This window comes from Muscardinus avellanarius (assembly GCF_963383645.1).
Source record: "Muscardinus avellanarius genome assembly, chromosome: 14".
Classification (NCBI taxonomy): Eukaryota; Metazoa; Chordata; class Mammalia; order Rodentia; family Gliridae; genus Muscardinus; species Muscardinus avellanarius.
This window is the reverse complement of record NC_137800.1, coordinates 9,004,297-9,025,850: the sequence shown is the minus strand read 5'-3', so window position 1 is coordinate 9,025,850 and position 21,554 is coordinate 9,004,297. Positions and strand designations below refer to the sequence as shown.

The 21,554-nt window shown below is 53.5% G+C and overlaps 1 protein-coding gene across 1 annotated transcript; it reads left to right on the top strand.

The window, feature by feature from the left end:
• Positions 1–20,016, top strand: LOC308273084 (L-gulonolactone oxidase; the record flags this gene model as incomplete). Its single annotated transcript, XM_080710201.1, has 14 exons — positions 1–41; positions 243–365; positions 684–882; positions 1,556–1,657; positions 4,457–4,582; positions 6,083–6,177; positions 8,336–8,426; positions 11,409–11,594; positions 14,153–14,260; positions 15,169–15,245; positions 16,623–16,772; positions 16,894–17,058; positions 19,122–19,212; positions 19,888–20,016. 14 exons carry the CDS (start codon positions 1–3, stop codon positions 20,014–20,016), a joined length of 1,683 nt encoding a protein of 560 aa, XP_080566327.1.
• Positions 20,017–21,554: the final 1,538 nt, after the last annotated feature.

The window sequence follows — 21,554 nt, the reverse complement described above, 5'->3', positions numbered from 1 at the left end:
ATGGGGACAGAGACGGCAGTGCCCTCAGGATCCAGCCTCAGGTCTGCTCACAGCTGGGAACAGGTGCAGGAGCTGGCTACCCCTCCCAGCGCCGACCTTAGATAGACTACATGCCTCTCACACAGCCAGGGCGACCTGTGTGTTGACCTCAGGGAGGAGGCAAAGGTGCTCCCGACCTGCAGAGTGTGGGCACCCTGAAGCCTGGGGGAGGGGAGCCCCACGTCCTGTTCTGTCTCCCTAAGAGTGGTGGACAACATCTTAGTTCACTCACCCACAGGGCTGATGAGGGAACTCACACAGTCAGGGACTCAGCTGCAAATCGTCATGGGTCCTCCTCCCAGCCGGGGCGCCCCAGAAGCTCTACAGTAGGACCCTGCAGGCCCCACCTCACAACCTTCCTGACCTGTGGTGTTAAACACCCAAGTTTCTGTTTGGGGATTGTTTTATATAGTGCTGAAGTCATCCCAAACCCCAGGGCCTCACACACACCAGGCAAGTGCTCTACCACTGAGCTACACCTCGAGCCTGACAACCCAGTTTTGAGTCTGAGATGCCCTAGCTCCAGAATCCCCAAGGTTAGGGTCAGGAGCAGAGTGGCCACCACTTGAACTGGGCCTTCCCTCCTTCCTTACTCAGCAGGGTGGGACTGAGTAAGGGGGCAGGGCCCACTGCTGTTTGATCAGAGGCCTGAAGGGGGGGGTGGGGGCGGAGCCTGTCCCAGTTCTGCTCAGGGCCCAAGGAAGGCCTCTTGATGTGCTGCAGCTGCTGACCCAGCCAGAACCGCCCCAGCACCCAGGTCTCTGCACCGAGGTCTCTGCACCGCCTCACCTGCTGTCCTGGGCTTTGGTGCCGAAGGAAATTGGACTGTCCACTGGAGCCATGGTAGGGGCCTGTAGCATGGCCAGTCAGTCCAGCGGGGCTGTGTCCAGGCTGAGCCTGTGACCCCACTGAGGGAGGGTAACATGGAGCCACGGGAGAAGCCCCGGGCACCCTCTTGAAGGGCCCTGAGGCACTGGGGAGGTGCTGGCACTTTGGGAGAAGATTGGGAGGGGAAGGCCAGGGCTGGGCAGAGGACCCCGGCACGGTGGGTACGATATAGTGGGGCCCACAGACGGAAGCCTCATCCCCAGGGCCCCGTGCTGTGGGCTACCAGGGCCTTTTTTCCTGCTGGAGAAGTCTAGTGGGCAGCTGGGGCCACCGGGCACCCAGCCCCCTCCCTGGCTGCCTCTTGTGCAGCAGCACCCCTCAGCCAGCACCCCAAGTCCTGCTCTCTCAGGCAGGCCTTGGTCTCATCTGCCTGACAGAACTTTGCAGGCCGTCTGCTGTCAGCCTGACCTGGAGAGGACAGGCTCCCTCTTGGCAGCTGTGGGCTCTGGAACTTCTGATGGACATTCCATCTTCCTAGGGGCCCTGACCTGAGAGCCGATGAGGACAGAGAGGGGCACCGAGGCCCCAGCCTCTTCTCTCTGCAGCCCTATTTTACTTTTGGAGATGGGTGGGAATTCGGAAAGGCCAGGACTGCTCCCCTGCAGAGACCCCGCTTTTCCTGGTACAGGTCCACGGCCACAAAGGATTCCGGTTCCAGAACTGGGCGAAGACCTATGGCTGCTGCCCAGAGATGTACTATCAGCCCACGTCCGTGGAGGAGGTCAAGGAGGTGAGCATCCATCTCTGAACGGCACAGAGTCCAGCCCGTGCCCACAGCCCACAGCTGAAGCATCGGGGAAAGGGATTTTTCAGGCTAAGATCAGGCTCCCAGCCCAGAACTGCTGGCTGAGCCCGGGTTTCTTGAAGTGGCTAAATCCAGGGCTCCTGTCCCCTCTTGCCCCACTGGGGGGCAACCTAACAGCGCGTCATGACTTTTTTGCCTCTGCCCTGGCTGCACTTGCTCTGTGTTGCACACAGGCTCACACACACACACACACACACGTGCACGCACACACACTCATGCTCACACTCTTGGAACAGATTTCCAAGAAGTATCCAAGGGTGGCGGGGAAGGGCTCTGCGAGACCTAGAAGGGCCCAGAACATCTGCGCAGCTGTGGCCGTGGCCATGGAGGCTGGGAAGGCGGAGCAGCTTCGGAGGGGCCAAAGGGCCTTGCATGCTGGGGCAGTGGGCTCCGTTTCCAGGGAGAGGGAGGCAGAAGCTTAAAGGCGTACTGTGCAGCTCTGTGCAAAGTCCACCCATGAGACCAAACTGCTAACAGGGAAAGCTAGCAGGACCTCGAGTAGCCTTGAAGTACCAGAGGCATTATACCTCCAAGCTACACTTCCTGCATGATTTTATTTATTTGAAAACAGGGTCTCACTAGGTTACTGAGAGCCTAAGTTGCTGAGACTGGCTTGGAACCTGCGATCCTCCCGTCTCAGTCTCCCAAGTACCGGGATTACAAGCCTCGGCCACCACACCTGGCTCCTATTTTACATTTGAAACAAGGTCTCCCTAAATTGCAGAGAGTCTTGCTAAATTGCTGATTCTCTAACCAGGCGTGGTGGCGCACACCTGTAATCCCAGCATTTGGGAGGCTGAGACTGGAAGATCACAGGTCCAAAACAGCCTCAGCTACTTAGTGAGGCCCTTTGCAATTCAGCTGTTTCAAAATAAAGAATAAAAGCCGGGCGTGGTGGCGCACGCTTGTAATCCCCGCGCTTGGGAGGCAGAGACAGGAGGATTGCGCAGGTTCGAAGCCAGCCACGTGCGCTGGCTTAGGAGACCCTGTTTCCAAATAAAAATGTAAAAATAAGTCTGGGAGTGTAGCCCGGAGGTAGAAGGGCTTCCAGGAACCCCAGTACCACCAAAAAAAAAAAAAAAAAAAAAAAAAAGCTACAAAATAAAGAATAAAAAATAGGTCTGGAGGTGTGTAGCTCAGAGGTAGAATGCCCCTGGTACCACAAAAATAAATAAATAAATTCCTGAGACTCTCCGGGAACCTGCAACCCTCCTGTCTCAGCTTCCCATGTACTGGGATTACAGGGATGCTCCGCTACGCCTGGCACAAACAGAACGTTTTTACCTGTAGGGCCTTACATCCTTCAACAGCCCTACACCTGGCTGGGGTGGGGCTGGAGCCAAGAACCCCAGGGCATTTCCTAGTCTTCCATGCCTTTGAATACTTTGTGGCGTGAACTATAAAACCAGTGTTCTGCCACAAAGAAAAGGGAGTGTCTAAGCAGGGACATAACGGTGGATGAACTCACTTAAGAGATGACGTGCATTCATTTCTTTTCCTTTTTCTGTTTTTTTTTTTTTTTTTTTTTTTTTGTGGTACTGGGGTTCCTGGAAACCCTTCTACCTCCAGGCTACACTCCCAGACCTATTTTTATACTTTTTTTAAAAATTGGAAACAGGGTCTCTTAAACCAGCGTGGCTGGCTTCGAACCTGCGCGATCCAGTCTCCGCCTCCTGAGTGCAGGGATTACAAGCATGCGACACCATGCCCGGCTTCATTTATTTTTTTCATTCAACAATCTTTGGACACCATCGACTTGTGCCAGGCCTGGACTAAGCACTGGAGACAGAAAATCAAATTCAACCACTGTCTCTGTCCCTGAGCAGCCTTTATTAGAGGCTCGGATGCAGACTTGGTCCTTGCAGCCAAGATACAGAGCCTGGGTCTTACCCTAAGGTCACTGGGGTGTCCCAGGAAGGTCTTGTGCTGGCAAGAGATGCGACTGGGCTTGCCTTTAGAAAGCCCCAAGTTCACCAGGCGTGGTTGCACACACTTGTAATGCCAGAATTAGGGAGACTGAAACAAAATAGGGCTGGGAGTGTAGCTCAGAGGTAGAATGTCCCTGGGTTCCATCCCCTTACTGGAAAAAAAAAGAAAAGAAAAGAAAAAAAAAACCCAAGCTCCAGCCAGGCATGGTGGTACATGCTTGTAATCCCAGCATTTAGGAGGCTGAAACAGAGGATTGTGGTTCGTGGACAGCCTCAGCTACTTAGTGAGGCCCTTTGAAACTTAGTGAGACCTTGTTTCAAAATAAAGAATAAGAAATAGGGCTGGGGGTGTAGCTTGGAGGTAGAATTCCCCTGGGCTCCATCGAAAGAAAGAAAGAAAGGAAGGAAGGAAGGAAGGAAGGAAGGAAAGAAAGGAAGGAAGGAAGGAAGGAAGAGGGAGGGAAAGAAAGAAAGAAAGAAAGGAAGGAAGAGGGAAGGAAGGAAGGAAGGAAGGAAGGAAAGAAAGAAAGAAAGAAAGAAAGAAAGAAAGAAAGAAAAGCACACGCTTTAGGGAGAGGAATGGGCCAGCGCCTCGGATGGGGAGGGTTCCTTGGGTCCCCTTGTACGCTCACCCTGTGACCCATCTTTCAGCAGCTTGAAGCAGGTGGCTTGGGAGGCCTGGGTGCATCTCCTGGGCTGCTGCGCCCCCTGCGGGCCAGGATGAGCCCCTGCAGCTCTCTGGCTTCCCCTTGAGAAAGGCCTTTCTCAGGCATGGATTGTCTTGGTGTCTCGGCAGGTGCTGGCCCTGGCCAGGCAGCAGAACAAGAGGGTGAAGGTGGTGGGTGGCGGCCACTCGCCCTCGGACATCGCCTGCACCGATGGCTTCATGATCCACATGGGCAAGATGAACCGGGTCCTCCAGGTACCGGCGCCCTTGGGTGCCCACCTCTGCTCCCCTCTAGGCTGGACAGCCTCTGTTCCAGACCCCACCGAGGGCCTGATTCCTTCACCTTTCCCCTGGGCCCTCAACATCTGCCTGCCCCTGAGTCCCCAAAGAGACGATACCCTGATTCCTGGCTGACCCCTGGGAAGCCCTCACTGGAACCCTCCCTGCAGGCTCAGGCAGCAAGCCCTCCCCCCATGGTGCCCCCTCTCCCACCAGAGCCTCCCTGCAGCTTCACTAGGCCCAGAACCAGACTCCCAAAAGGCAACCTGCAATGGCAAATCCAGACGGGCTCTTAGCTCGTTTTACAAATGGAGAAACTGGAGGTCAGACACAGTCAGTGGTCTGATCAGCAGCAAAGCAAAGCTAGACACGGCCTCTGGACTGACTCACTCTGTACCGGAGGCTGATCGTGCCATGCAGCCTGCACCTGGCTCCTGCAGCAGCTCAGGGAGTTTGTTCTCTGAAGGCTCCAGGTCCCTTAAGTTCTCATCGCTACCAGGTTTCTCTACTAGCCCTTATTTGTTCAGACTGACAGTCTCTACCTTCTAGAACGCGCCTGGGCCAAGATATTGGCCATGGCAGTAATTCACTCTGATTGCTCAACAGTGAGGTGTGAGCTCCGGCCACTGCTTTTCCTGCACCTGGTGCTCCGGGTCAATGGAAGGAGCATGTGCTTTGGAACTGAGCCTCGTCTCAGTTCTGCCGCCGTGTCCATGTGACTCTGAGTCCGGTCTCACTCTCTGAAGTGCAGAGACCAGCCCTCCCACCAGGGCTGCCGTGGGGGTCTCCTCACATGGCACCCCCTAGCACAGCAGCTACCAGACGCCACATCTCTGCCCTCCCCCTCCCAGGTCTTGGTCTTTGCCTTGGTCTTCCTGGGGAGAGGAAAAGTGGAGAATTTCAACCCCCTTCCAGGAAAGCCAAGACATATGTGTGTGTGTGTGTGTGTGTGTGTGTGTGTGTGTGTGTGTGATCCTAGGGGTGGAACCCAGAGGCTTTCTACCTCTGGGCTATACTCCCAGACCTATTTTATACTTTATTTGGAAACAGGGTCTCACTAAGTTGCCGAGAGCCTCACCAAGTAGCTGAGGCTGGCTTTGAACCTGCGCAATCCTCCTGTCTCAGCCTCCCAAGTGCTGGGATTATACACGTGCACCACCACACCTGGCGCCAAGACCCCTTTAGTTGTTTACTTGCAGAAAGGGCCCACCTTCCCAGCCCAGGTGGGAGGGTGCTACCAGGTGTGGCGGAATCCCAGCCCCAGGTCCCCAGGGAGCTGAGCAACACCCCCCTCCCCGCCTCTTTCCCTTCTCCCATGAAGGGAAGGGTTGTGCAGAACTCTATGGCTCCAGGGTCCACAGGCTCGGTCCCCAGCGGGCTGCAGGCTGCGGGCTGGGGCAGACATGCTCCTGTCTGTTCCTCCCAAGGAGCCTGGCTCTGAGTGGGCCCCACCCACCCTCCGCTGTTCTCCTCCAGGTGGACAAGGAGAAGAGGCAGGTGACCGTGGAGGCTGGCATCCTCCTGTCCGAACTGCACCCACAGCTGGACAAGCACGGCCTGGCACTGTCCAAGTAAGTGCCCACCCCCAGCCCAGTGGCCAGAGCTGCTGCACCCCAGCCTGGCCTGCGCCAGAAACTCAAAGATCTGACTGGAGCCTGAAAGGAACACCTCTCAGGGTGCACCCATTCTCCCTCCTCAGGATGCCTGCCTTCTCAGCTCCTATGGGTCCAGGGGCTGTGCTGCAGGAGTAGAAGGAAACAGGCAGCCTGACAGGGTAATCCCAGTAGTCAGGAGGCCGAGGCAGAAGGATCGCAGGTTCAAGGCCAGCCTCAGCAACTTAGAAAGACTCTCTGCAACCTAGCAAGACCTGGACTCAAAACAAAATAAAAAGAGCTGCAGATGTAGCTTAGAGGTAGAATGCCCCTGGGCTCAATCCTCAGGAAAGACAAAAGAAAGGAAAAAGAAGGAAGGAAGGAAGGAAGGAAGGGAGGAAGGAAAAGAAAAAGAGAAACCAGAGTTGAGCTGAGCATTAAATCCCAGTTTTGCACGGGAGTGGCACAGTCAGATGAAGTCTTCCTGGAAATGTACCAGCTCTAGGGATCAAAACCCAGTGACGGATAAAGTCAGCGCTCAGAGGAGCGCGGGACAGCGCGAGGGCTCCTGGGTCAGGTTTTGTATCGGGAGTCTCCATGGAAACGGAAGTCAAATGCAGCCAGAGGAGTGAGTCTCTAACTGGATTTCAGGCATGAGAAGAAAGTCAGGAATTCAGTACCGTAGTGCCAGGAGCTCACTGGCGCTGGGTGGCCTGGGCCTTCTTGTCAGAGGCCCTGGGGCACCACGACTCCTGTGCATCCTGGAAACCCTCTGTTCCTGCTTTTCGAAAGAGTTTCAGTAAGCGGGGCGCGGTGGCACACACTTGCAATCTGCATGATGGCGCACACTTGCAATCTGCATGGTGGCGCACACTTGTAATCTGTGCGGTGGCGCACACTTGTAATCTCGGTACTCGGGAGGCTAAATAAAGAATTTCTGCAGTGGCTGCATGCCTGTAATCCCCAATACTTGGGAGGCTGAGACAGGAGAATCAGCACAGAATTTAGGAAGACCCTTAATTAAGAGAGGCTCTATTTCAAATTTTAAAGAATCTGGGCATGGTGGCACATGCTTGTAATCCTGGTATTTGGGAGGCTGAGATAGGAGGATCCCAGGTTTGCAGCCAACCTCAGCTACTTAATGAGGTCCTCTGCAATCTAGTAATATCCTGTTTCAAAATAAAAAATAAAAATAGGGCTGGGAGTGTAGCTTGGAGGTAGAATGTCCCCAGGTTCAAGCCACAATATAAACACTACATTACTGAGGCTGGCCTCGAACTGGTGATCCTCCTGTCTTGGTCTCCCACTCACTGGATTACTGGTGTGCGCCACAGTGCCCTGTGAATCTTTCCAATTCTGTCCCCTTAGGACAGGCCCCCCAAGGGCTGCTGTTCACCTTGGGGGTCTGGCCCCTATGTCTACGGAGCCTACTTTTTTGTGGTGCTAGGGATTGAATCCAGGGGCATTCTACCTCCGAGCTACACCCCCAGCCCTATTTTTTTTCTTTATTTTAAAACAGGGTCTCACTAAGTTGCAGAAGGCCTCACTAAGCAGCTGAGGCTGTCGGCAAGCCTGCAATCCTTTTGTTTCAGCCTCCTGAGTCCTGGGATTACAAGTGTGTGCCACCACGACCGGCTCCAACACTGAGCCTCATTTTACATTCATTCTGGGGAGGGATGCCAGCTTTATCCCAAGCCCCCAAAGAGCACCTGGAGGTTCCGAGCAGGGGGGATGACAGGGCCTCCTCCTCGCTCAGGACACAGGGGTGCCACGCAGCTCAGATTTGGGGAGCCATGGATCTCAGGGGAGAATGCATCGTGTCTGTCTGTTCCTGGGGGATTCCACGGGCTGGCAGCAGAGGCCTTTAAGTGCAAGGCTTGGGGTGGGGATGTTGTTGCTAGCGGATAGAAGAGACCATCCTGTAAGCTACAGACCCAGGCAGGGCTCCCCTCAGAGCGCCCCCTCACTGCCCTGACAGTCCACTGAGATGGCGCTGAGCCCCAGGAAGGAGAAGGGCAGCTACCCAGGCTAGGGGAGGCTCGCTGTGCGGTGCGGGCCCGCGGGGTCCGGGCAGCCTATGGACCCCAGATTCCTGACTGGTCTTTGTGTCCCTCCCGCCGTCTCCTGCCGAGCCCAGCATGGGGGCTGTGTCGGATGTGACCGCAGCCGGCGTCATCGGGTCTGGGACACACAACACGGGAATCAAGCATGGCATCCTGGCCACACAGGTGAGTCCCCTGCCTCCGTGGGCAGACCCTGCTCAGCAGTGCCGGGCTCTCCAACTCACCCCTGATGGAGACTTGGCAGGTGCCTTCCCGAACACCATTTCATCCACCAAATCTCAGGGGCCCTGGCTCTCCCAGTGACCAGGGTCCTCCTGCAGTGGGCTCCCCAGAGCTTCCTGGGCACCACGGGGCAGGGGCAGCCAGGCAGGGGTACTGTCTCCATGGAGAGGCACAAACCAGGAGCCGGGCAGGGGATGGTACCATTCAGGGAGCAAGCAGGGGCAGAGGAGTTTGACCTGCGGCAGGGCCCACACAGGGGGGGCAGGGACCCCGCCTGACCTTCACCGAAAGGCGCTCCCTAATTTCACCAGGCTTCAGTATGGGCAAGCGGGCCAGCTCCGGGCTCTGAGACTGAACTTGCTATCAACGAGTAGCTTCCCCACGTATTGGGCCCGTGCATGTTGGCAAGCTGCTCGAATTCTCTGCACAGTGCTGAGAAATTGTCTGGCAAAACAAAGAGTAAACCAGGCACAGTAACGCACACCTGTAATCCCAGTACTTGGGAGGCTGACGGGAGGATTGAGGTTCAAGGCCAGCCTGGACAACTTAGCAAGCCCCTCAGCAACCTAGGGAGACCCTGTTTAAAAATAAAAAATAGAAAGGGCTGAGGGTGTAGCTTGGAAGAATTCCCTTGAGTTCCATCCCCAATACCAATGTATATTTTTATTTTATATATATATATATATAAAGTTTATATATATATATCAAATAAAATATGGAGTAAAGCCAACTCTCAGAAAGGTAGCATGTGAGAAATGACCATGAGATTACTTTATTTATTTATTTATTTATTTATTTATTTATTTATTTATTTTGCAGTACTGGAGATGGAACCCAGGGGCATTCTACCTCCAAAAACTGCACCCCAGCCCTATCTATATTTTATTCTTTATTTTGAAACAGGGTTTCACTAAGTCGCGGAGGGCCTCACTAAGTATCTGAGGCTGTCTGCAAACCGCGATCCTCCTGTCTCAGCCTCCCAAATGCTGGGATTACAAGCGTGTGCCACCGCGCCTGACTTGAGGTTACACTTTTAATGGCAGCGGGTCCAATGGCAGTTCCAGGTTGCCTGCATCAGGAGCCAAGGGCAAAGGCCCTTATTTTCAATAGGGCACTCAGAGGGGCAATTTCCAAGCTCTTGGAGTCCTCTGTGGACTTTGCCATTTCTCCCCTACCCACAAGAGCCCGGTGGGAACTGGGGCGGGGGGACCATCTGGGAGCCACAGCCCCAGAGATCTGGCCCCAGCCCTAGTCCACTATCCAGGACCAATGTTGAGCCTCTTGCTGCGGTTTCTACGAAATGATCAGCAGAGTATGAGAGTGATTCTGAGCAGCCACACGCCAAGATGCCCGCAGAAGTACCAGCCACCTCTCTTTGGAAGCCCAGTCGAGCAGGCTCGGAAACCAGGGAGGGAAGGTTACTGTTTGATCTCACACCTTACACCACTGTCAGGGAGCCAGGGGAGGGGCTGACACCTTTGATATCCATATATATGTATATGGGGATACACATATGCATATATAATATATATTGCAGTACTGGGATTTAAACCCAGGGACATTCTACCTCTGAGCTACATCCCAGTCTTTTTTTATCATTTTTTTCTTTTGAAACAGGGTCTCACTAAGTTGCTGAGAGCCTCACTAAATGGCTGAGGCTGGCCTCAAACCTGTGATCCTTCTGCCTCAGCCTCCCAAGCACCGGGATGACAGGCATGGATTCCACCATGTCAGAATTGACATATTGTCTCAATGAATCCTCACCACACTTTCCGAGATGGTTGTTATCATTATCAGCACGAAAGAAGTACTAGGGATTGAATCCAGGGGTGCTCTACCTCTGAGCTATACCCCCAGCCCTTTCTCTTCTTTATTTTGAAATAGGGTCTTGCTAAATTGCTGAAGCTGGCTTTGAACCCGTGATCCTCCTCCCAAGGACTGAGATGGCAGGCATGCGCCACTGTGCAGGGCTAGTTGCTCCTACTCTCCCATCTCGCAGATGAGATTGCAGAGGTTACCCAAGCAGTAAAACAACATCCCCTCTTCACAGGTTTTCAGATGCTAGAAGGACATCCCGCAGGCCAGCGCTCAGCGCTCCGGACCTTAGAATTAGTCTTTGTAGAAATCACTGTGACGTCCTCATTTCCGCAGCTGGCTGCCGTGCCCCATTTCTGCCACTTCCTGCTCTCTGGTCTTTGGTCACCGCTAATCAGAATTAGTTCCCTGCGTCTGTTCTCTCACCGGGAGCCCCCAGCCACCAACTTCACGTCAGAAGCAATTTCTGTCCAAATCAGCAGGCCGCCGAGCGTGGCAAAAGCCTTCAACGGCAGTGAAAGGGGCCCCCCTGGAAGTGGAGGCCGCAGGGAGAGACGCTGACGTTTATCATCTATTTCCAGCCAGTGTCCCTGTCCTGGCAGAAGCCAGAGGTTTCTGATTGCAAATGGAAGGGAAGGGAGTCGAGGGAGGAGAAACGCATCGCCGCTCACCCATAGGCTAGGAGGAGCAAAGGCTGCAAGCCACGCTCTGCTGAGGGCCAGCGCCCCCAGGATGGTCGCAGGAGAACCATCGAAGTCCCACAGGGTCCCGGGAACAGGTGACACCAGCCGGCCTCTCTTCTAAGGACCAGCAGGAAGCAGGGGCTGCTTGGGGCTGTGATTTCTTTGTTTTGTTTTGATGCCGGGAATTGAACCCAGAGGCATTCTACCTCTGAGCTACACCCCCAGTCCTATTTTTTATTCTTTATTTTGAAACAGGATCTTCTTATTTTAACAGGGTCTCTTAAGTTGTGGAGAGCCTCAGTAAGTAGCTGAGGCTGGCTGCGAATCCACGATCCTCCCATCTCAGCCTCCCAAGTACTGGGATTACAAGCGTTCTCCACACACCCTGCTGGGGCTGGATCGGAAGTGGCTTTCCTCTCTCCGCCAGGTGGTGGCGCTGACCCTGCTGACGGCTGATGGGGTGCTTCTGGAATGTTCCGAGTCCAGCAACGCGGAGGTGTTCCAGGCTGCACGGGTGCATCTGGGCTGCCTGGGGGTCATCCTCACGGTCACCCTGCAGTGCGTGCCCCAGTTCCACCTGCAGGAGACATCTTTCCCTTCCACCCTGAAGGAGGTACGGCCCTCCCTCACGCCGCTCAGTCTCAGAAAAGAGATGGAAGGTTCGGTGCATAAACAGCACTGAAGATTGGGATCTGGTGCCCAGCCCAAGTAGCTGAGCTCTGCAGGAATGATCTCAGTGCGGCACTGGGCATGCAAAGGGCGGTGGCTGTCGCAGGAGAGGAGGAGAGCTCAGCAGTGACCACTTCCAATCAGAGAGGGGCCACTCTGCGGGGCTGATGAATCGAGTTTCTTGCCTCTCACTCAGATCAGAACTTACTCTTTTTGTGTGTGTGGTACTAGGGATAGAACCCAGGGGCATTCTACCGCCGAGCTACACCCCCTGCCCTATTTTTTTATTCTTTATTTTGAAACGGTCTCACTAAGTTGTAGAGGGTCTCACTAAGTAGCTGAGGCTGAGCTGGGCGTGGTGGCGCACGCTTGTAATCCCAGCATTTGGGAGGCTGAGACCAGAGGATAGTGGTTTGCCGACAGCCTCAGATACTTAGTGGGGCCCTCCGCAACTTAGTGAGACCCTGTTTCAAAAAAAGAATAAAAAATAGGGCAGGGGGTTTAGCTCGGAGGTCAAATGCCCCTGGGTTCCATTCCCAGATCCATAAAAAAAAAAAGTAGCTGAGGCTGGCTGTGAACCGAGACCCTCCTGTCCCAGCCTCCCAAGTACTGGCATTACTGGCCTTCGCCACCACACCCAGCTCTAGACTCTTCTTTGTAGAGGGAACTTTGTAGATAGAGAGCTTGGGAAGTGCTGGGGTAGGGGTGACGTCAGCCCAGCGAGGACAGTGCTCATCCTCACCGAGCTTGGGTGGGTCCTGGTGGTCTTGTCCTCCCAGGATCTCCGGTTGACGTCATCTAGCCAAAGGATAATGCATGCTCTATACCTGTGCTTCTAACAGTGCTTCCCCATGGCTTTATTTAGTCTAAACTAAATACATTGTGTAAATCAGCAATGCTTGTACCACTGATCACTGGACTCACAATACTCCAAGATTCAAGGGCCTTTAAAGAATTTAGGCCGAGAAGAAAACAGGCTTGAGGAGTAAAGTGGAGGTGTTCATGGAGCTTCTTAAAGTTACAGTGTCTTTTCCCGTCCCTATCTGTCTCCTTTCTAGCTAGCCTTGTTCTTCTGTCAACATGATGTTGACTTGGCCATGACGGACCCAATAGACTCCAGCCAAGGCCTGGAACTTTGTAGATAATGAGCGTGTGAAGTGCAGGGGTGGGGGGCGACATCAGCCCAGCGAACATAGTGCTGGTTCTGTTTAAGCCTGGTCTTGGGGTGCCTCCCTACACCCCAACGTGCACACAAGCTCACACAGGTATACACACACACTCATGCATGCATGCACATATGCATGCACACACACATACACACGCGTGCAGACACATGCTTACACACACTCACCAGAGCCAAACATTAACCTAAAAGCCCCCGCTTGGAACACATGAGGTTTGGAGGACAGTCCAGATGCAAACCATGACGCTAATTTAGCACCAAGGCATTCTTGCAGTGTGAGGCCATCGTAGGTGGTGGACAGGCCTCTGTTGAAACCAGAGCTGAGAAGAGGCCACCATTGAATTTACTGCTAGGATTCTGGACTTGAATCCAAAACGTATTCCCTTCCCCAACCACAGCTACCTGTCAACCCCTAAAATATATGTTTTGGCCCCAAACTTGTCCTTGGTGGGCTTCAGGGAGGCATGGTTTGCTCTGAGACATCTCAGTGTGTGTAATGGTGTCAGAGCGGGACACTTCTGTTCACTAAGTAGCTAAGAGATGCTGCTGCTGACAATAGAAGGAGTACTAGGAGCAGGAGCTCAGTCCTGTACAGTGCTTAACAGATGTCTACTAGCATCTGAGACACTTCCAAGCCATTAGCTCATTAGATCTTCCTGACATTCCTGACACAGGAACCCCCATCTTACAGAGGAAGAAATCAAAAGCATAGAATATCTAACTTCCCAAACTCACACAGGTAGTAATTGCTTAAGTCAAGACAAATAAGAACTACTTATGCTGGGCACATCTATAATCCCAGTATCTGGGAGGCTGAGACAGGAAGGTCGCAGGTTTGAGGCCAGCCTTAGCAATTAAACAAGACCCTGTTTTCAAATGAAAGATAAAATGGAGCTGGAGTGAGGTGACTCAAAGATAAAATGCCCCTGGCTCAAAAAAGAAATCCCTAGTTCCAAGAATAAATACACACACACACACACACACACACACACACACACATACACACACATGGTGGAGTGTACTTATATATATGGCGGTGCACATCTGTAATCTTAGTATCTGGGAGGTTGAAACAGGAAGATATATCGCTTGTGCCTTCTAAGTTACTGAGAGAAGTCAACATGTTAGTACACCATTTTAATGCCCAGCATATCTTAAAACTCATTTCGTGCCTTTTGGTAACATTGGGACAATTCTGGGTATTCTCTTTTGAAGAGGGGATACTGAGGCACACCTGACACACCTGGGCGCTGACTTTCAGTTTCCCCACCATCTTCCTTTGATCAGCACAGCCCTCCCCTTTTCTCCCGTTGCTCCAGGTCCTTGACAACCTGGACAGTCACCTGGAGAAATCTGAGTACTTTCGCTTCCTCTGGTTCCCACACAGTGAGAACGTCAGCGTCATCTACCAGGACCACACCAACAAGGTAGCTGCCCAGCCCTGCACAGCATCTGGAGACAGGGGCCGCCACAAACCAGCATGTGCTCCCCTTCCTCACCCCCTTCACAGCCTTCCCCTCCTGGCTCCCACAGCGACTGACACCTGACACCATCAAGATGCTCAGTGAGATGGGGTGTCACTGAGTATAGGCAACACAGAAAGGCCGGAGTGTCACTGAGTATAGGCAACACAGAAAGGCTGGAGTGTTGCTGAGTATAGGCAACACAGAAAGGCCGGCTGGGGGAAGGTGGCTGAATAGGGTCCCTGAGTGTCTGAGAGTAGGGACATGTGGGGCTGTGGTCAGGGAAAGCGTAGACACGGGGAGGGAAGCAGAGGACTGAAATTCAGCAGGACAGGGCAGGACAGTTGAGAGCCCTGGGCAGCTGTCTGGGCCTCAGTAGCTGCTCACATTTCCCTTCTTCCCCCAACATCCCCTTCTCCCCAGCTCCTGATGGCAGCTTCATTTGTTCCTCTCCCATGTCCTGAATTAACAGGCTGCTTCCAGGCAGTAGAAAACACACCTGTCTCCTGGGATAAGTGTAGATGGGACCGTGACCCCTGCTGTGTGGAGGCAGCCTCGTAGGGTCCCTCAAGGGTGATTGCTGGACACATGGCTCTCGGGCTCTCAAGAGGAAAGAAAGATAAACATCCCTGTTTTATGCAAAATAAAAGCATAAACATGTAAAGAAGCAGGAAAGGCAAGGCACGGAAATTGGCTACGCCACCAAGAAGTAAGGTCTTCAGTTGTCCGAGTGGATGAACCGCCCTCTTCCCTCCTCCCTCCCCCACACGAAGCCACTCGTGGAACACTTGTCCTCCTCGGGGGCCAGTGATGACTAGGTCAGGAGGCAGCTCAGCCTTGGTGCCCAGCTGATGGCACACTCTCCTTCCCAGCCCCCCTCCTCGTCAACGAGCTGGTTTTGGGATTACGCCATTGGATTCTACTTACTGGAGTTCCTCCTCTGGACCAGGTAGGAATGCAAAGGGACCATCCTCCAGCATCTGCCAGACACTGCTGAGGGTGTGGTCCTTCAAAGACTAACACCCCACCTTTATGCATGCGAGCTGGACATCTCCTGGGTCTGGGGCAGCGGTTTTCATCTCTGGGTGCTTGTTTGAATCAACTGCCAAGCCTGGAGCTCATTCTAAGGGCAGCAAAAGTCATTAGCAGGGTTTGAAGGAGGGTGTGTTTTATTTTTATTTATGTTTCTTCCCCCACCCCCTGGCAGTGGGGATGGAAACCAGGGCCATTCTACCTCCAAGATACACCCCCTTTATTTTGAAACAGTGTCTCACTGAGTTGCAAAGGGCCTCATTATGTAGCTGAGACTGTCTGCAAACCACGATCCTCCTGTCTCAGCCTCCCAAATGCTGGGATTACAAGCGTACGCCACCACACCCAGCGTCTGTCATTTTGTTGACCTCATCCTTCTGTCTGTCTGTCCCGGGCATCAGATTCCTGGGTTGGCACCAAGGCCACACTCAGCTTCTGGTTAGAGCGACCCTGTGCCCTGGGGCCCATGGAAGCCCACCATGGCCAAGCTGGCCCCTGAGACGCCAGAGAGTGTCTGCCTCAAAAGAGACATGGTCCCTCTCCCTGCCTGTGCCCAGCGTGTGCCCAGAGCTTAGTTCCAGGAAACACAGGCCAAATGGCCCAGGGGAAAGAGCACAAGCGGGGGATTCAAGTGGCCTGAGACCCTGACCCTCACTTCCTGCTGTGTGACTCCAGGCGAATCGCTCAGCAATTAGGGTTCACCCGTAAAGCAGAACTGTTGAGACAGATGAGTTTCTGGGCGGATCCCAGGTGAAGTCCACAGGAAGGGCATCTGCTCAACACTCTCCTTCCTTCTCCCCGTGGCAAACGAGCGCTCCCCGTGCCTCCTGCAAGCCCTCCCGCTCTGGAGCCCTGCGCAATCCCACAGTGGGTGCTCGGAGCAGCTGGGATAAATTTATAGCAGATATCGAGATGGCCGGGACGGGTGAGGACAGACAGGCTGGGCGGGGGCGGGGGGCACTTTGCCAGAGAATCCAGATGACTCAGCTCATCCGCACTTGAACAGGCCAAGAGAACCAGGCAGATAATCATCAAGGGGTGAACGGTGGGGTGAGATAGCAGCCGGCCAGGCGGCTATCGGAAGATTGTTTAATTCACACAGGCACCGTCGGGGGCGGGGAGGTTCAAAGCTAAGGATGGGTAATAAAGGCATCCTAGGTGTTGAGAAGGGGACCCTGGTTTGGACAGAACTCAGCCCAGCCCTCGGCCACAGCGAGTGCATGCTAAAGGCCAGGCATAGGATTCTCATGCCCGCTCGGCCCGGCCCGACGCCCTCCTCCGCACTGTCCCCTAGCACCTTCGTGCCGTGCCTCGTGGGCTGGATCAACCGCTTCTTCTTCTGGCTCCTCTTCACCCGCAAGAAGGAAAACAGCAACCTCAGCCACAAGATCTTCACCTACGAGTGCCGCTTCAAGCAACACGTCCAGGACTGGGCCATTCCCAGGTGGGCCCCTTCCCGGGCGCCAGCGTTGGGTGGGCCGCCCCGCAGCCGGGAAGCCGGGTGGGGCCCCAGCTGTCTGCTCCCGCCCTGAGGTCTGGATTCTGTGGCCCTGGGCCGAGGGCAGAGAGAAGACCAAGGAGGCCCTGCTGGAGCTGAAGGCCATGCTGGAAGCCAACCCCAAGGTGGTGGCCCACTACCCCGTGGAGGTGCGCTTCACCCGGGCCGACGACATCCTGCTGAGCCCCTGCTTCCAGAGAGACAGCTGCTACATGAACATCATCATGTACAGGTGCCGGAGGGCCGAGGGCGGGCGCTGACCCGGGCCCTTCCCCAGCCTCGGTTCTGGCTGCACCGCCTGCGTCTCTAGGGGACTTCTCTGAACCTGGCAGTACTGAAGATGGTCTCTCTCTCCTTTGCCTTCCTTATGACACTCCCTCTCTAGATTCTCATGACAAATGCCGTGCCTGGCCTACAGTATGTTAGTTTAATATTAATATTACTTATGAGTTAATTAGGAATAGCTACCATTTAGTTTTTTGGTTTTTTTTTTTTTTTTTTTTGTAGTACTGGGGATTGAAACCCAGGGCATGTTACCTCTGAGCTACATCCCAGCCTGATTTTATTCTTTATTTTGAAACGGTCTCACTAAGTTGCGGAAGGCCCGAGTAGCTGAGGTTGGCCACGAACCATGATCCTCCTGTCTCTGCCTCCCAAGTACTGGAATTACAAGCGTGCACCACCACGCCTGGCAATAGCTACCATTTATGAAGCAGATATTAGAATTAGAAGGTCCCTGGGTTCCATCCCCAGTACCACAAAAATAAATGAAAAAATAAATAAATAATCTTGTCAATGACACAGCAGCACGCAGTGGTGGTGCCCTAAGAGAGAGGAGCCGGAAAAGTTCCTTTCTCCCGGGATCTTTGTTACAGCTTTTCTGCTTAGGTACACCAACACCTACCACGTGCTGCTGCCTGCCACGGTCACAGGCCGCATAGGTTTGCAGCCTAGGAGCTGACCTCTTCGCCGAGGTGTGCAGTGAGCAGGAGCACCTGGGCGTGGGTACGCACACTCATTCCACAGGACACGATCGTCTAATGCCACGTGTCTTAGAACGTGATCCCATTGTGAACCAAAGCATGGCTATGCATGTGCGTGAGTGCATGCAAACACACACGCATGCACGCACACACACGTGCACACACATGCGCGCATGCGCACACGCACACACACAGAGTGTCTTTTTGACAGAGCCTGGAGGTCCCGGGACAACCTCCTTTATGTCTGGAAAACATATAACCTAGTGGGCCATACCAGTCAGCCTCAATGCCCACACAATCTGACTCAATTTTTTTTTTTGGGGGGGGTTATTGGGGTGTAGAACCCAGGGGCTTTTCTATTTTTTTTATGTGTGTATGTATGTATGTATGCATGTATGTACTGGGGGTGGAAACCAGGGGCTTTTTCTACCTCTGGGCTACCCCAGCCCTATTTTTTTTAATAATTTATTTGTTTGGAAACAGGTTCTCACTAAGTTGCTGAGAGCCTCACTAAGTATCTGAGGCTGGCTTCGAACCTGTGTGATCCTCCTGTCCCAGCCTCCCAAGCGCTGGGAATTACAAGCGCACACTACCACGCCTGACTCTGACTCCATTTTTTTTTTTTTTTTGGTGGGTGGTACTTGGGGTGGAACCCAGAGGCTTTCTACCTCCGGGCTATACTCCCAGACCTATTTTATATTTTTTATTTGGAAACAGGGTCTCACTAAGTTGCTGAGAGCCTCACTAAGTAGCTGAGGCTGGCTTCGAACCTGTGCAATCCTCCTGTCTCAGCCTCCCAGGCTCGAGGATTACAAGCGTGCACCACCACGCCCGGCCTGACTCCATTTTTTAAAAACTCGGCTGAACATGTTAAGCTGAATCTCCATGGCAACTTTCTCACTTCTGAATTTAAATTAAAGATAGGAGCCGAGCGTGGTAGTGCCTGCCTGTAATCTCAGTTCTTGGGAGAGACAGGAGGATTGCGGTTTAAAGGCCAGCCTCAGCAACTTATCAAGGCCCTTAGCAACTGAGTGAGACCCTGTGATCCCCCTGTCTCAGCCTCCCAAGTACTGGGATTACAAGTGTGTGTCACCACACCCAGACAAGATTATTTAAACTCACAGTCAAGCTCAGATGCCAGTGAAGTCATGCCTGAGCACACACCCCTTTCGGAATCCCTTGGGGATGGAGTGAGCAGAGCCAGCCCTGGTCCCCACTTGGCAGGCACAGGGTAGGGGCCTGGTGGTGGATGGCCATGGTGGAGTGCGGCAGAGCTGGGCGGGGCTCACCTCCTTCTGCTTCCCTGGCCTAGGCCCTATGGCAAGGACGTGCCTCGGCTGGACTACTGGCTAGCCTACGAGACCATCATGAAGAAGTGTGGCGGCCGGCCCCACTGGGCCAAGGTAGGACTGTGGGCAGCTGCTGTGCACTGTGGCTTCCAGCAGAGGGAGCCACTCCTCTGAGCGCCTGGCACCACAGTAGCCTCACAGAGCTAAGCTTCTTCCTTCCGGGCCTGGTCCCCTTCCCGCCCTGTTTTCAGCAGCCCAGGAACTATTGGATCTCTTTCTTCATTTGATTCTCATAGGAAGCCTACGAGCAAGATAAGGCAGACATCTGTGAGCCCATTTTCTTTATTTTTTATGCAGTATTGGGGATGGAAGCCAGGAGTATTCTACCTCCCAGCTGCAACCTCAGCCCTATTTTTTTTATTATTTATTTTGAAACAGGGTCTCGCTGAGTTGCAAAGGGCCTCACTAAGTAGCTGAGGCTGGCCACAAACCGTGATCCTCCGGTCTCAGCCTCCCAAATGCTGGGATTACGAGCATGTGCCACCACGCCTGGCTCCGTGAGCCCATTTGACAGATAGGAAAATGTGGGTGCCAAAAGGCAGTCCGGTGCTGGCTCTAATCCTTCCTGCTTTACTTCCCAAGACCCCTCCCTTTCGTCTGGGTCTCCACATTGGCTTGCTTGTGGCTGGGGAAAGCCGCATCTCCCGCAGGCCGGGACTCGGGGGCACCTGCTCTGCAGCCCTGCCGAGCTCCCGGCTCCAGGAACAAGGCCCGTTGTTGCCTCCACAGGCCCACAACTGCACCAGGAAGGACTTTGAGAAAATGTATCCTGCCTTTCCCAAGTTCTGCGCCATCCGCGAGAAGCTGGACCCCGCCGGGATGTTCCTGAACTCCTACCTGGAGAAGGTGTTTTACTGAAGCAGGAAAAAAGCAAACCACCCCAGGCCTCTCCCAGGCCCAGCTTGGTACAATGGAGGCCCCGAGGCCCCTGGCACGCAGGACAGACCTCCCTCCCATTATCCCCACAGCAGCCCTGGCAAGAGGAGGCCTGGCCCCCCGAGGCCCTGTTTACATCTTGTGAAGGGGCCTCCTTTCCTGCGCCTTCAATAGCCGCACCCCATTTTCTGGACACGGGGCCTCCCCAGCACGTGTCTACTAGCCAGGCCGCTGACAGGTCTCGGCTGCCAGCGGGGTGTGGTGGGGAGAGTCAGAGGTCCACAGCCTCAGGCGTCCCCTCTCCAGCCCCCGAGGAATCACGCAGGGGTGATGTACACTGTGCTGGGCGCTCTGCTCACTTGGCAGCCTCCCAAAAGCTCAGGCCTGTGCGACTTTCCCCATCTCTGGAATTGAGAATGGAGGCCTGGAATTAACTCCTTCTGGAAGCTTCCTCCTGGCCCTCTGTCTGCCACCACCTGACCTTCAGCATGTCACCTGCAGGGGATGTTCAGGGCCAGTGTCTCCTCATCCTCTTCTTAATAAAGACCAACAATGGACTCGCTGAGTGTGCCTTGCTTCTTTACCATGATCATTCTTTGGAGCTTTTTAACCCTATATTTTTAACTATTTATTTATTTATTTATTTATTTATTTATTTATTTATTTATTTTGCTGTACTAGGGATTGAACCCAGGGACATTCGACCTCTGAGCTACACCCCCCAGCCCTATTTTTTATTCTTTATTTTGAAACAGGGTCTCACTGAGTTGCAGAGGGCCTCACTCAATCCCCCGGTCTCAGCCTCCCGAATGCTGGGATGACAAGCGTGCGCCCCCCCCCCCAGCTCCCCTATATTTTATATAGTTTACATTTTAATTTTTAAACTCTGTGAGTGTTATCATCTATTCCATTATATTATTACATTTTATGTTTTTAAGTAATGTTTCATTCTCCAAATATTTAAGTGTCATTTCCATTCCAGGAAGGAGGGCCATGCCTGCTGTGTGGACTCTGTGTGTGTGTGTGTGTGTGTGTGTGTGTGTGTGTGTGTTGCTGCTGGAGATTGAACCCAGGGACATTCTACCTCTGAGCTATAGCCCCAGCATGATATTTTATTCTTTATTCTGAAACAGGGTCTCACTAAGTTGCAGAGTCTCATTAAGGAGCCGAGGCTGTCCGCGAACCGCGATCCTCCAGTCTCAGCCTCCCAAGTACTGGGATGACAAGTGTGCGCCGCCACGCCCGGCTCTCTGTGGACTTTTGGTACCTCACATCTTCCCAGTGGACAAAGTTATAGAAAGCAAGGGGGAGTCTGAAACCCCGAGGTTCAGTAAAACCTAGAGGAATACAACGTTTTGGAAAAGACACTGCAGTCACCAGGAAAGCCGCATGCCCTTCTTGGCTTGGCCTTTTGGTAAACATACCTTACTCTTTCTTGTATCTGACATTTTCTGATGCCTGAAGGCCATCTTTCTTAGAAAGTTCTCTTGGTCACATTAGGACGGAGCCTCTTTAAAACA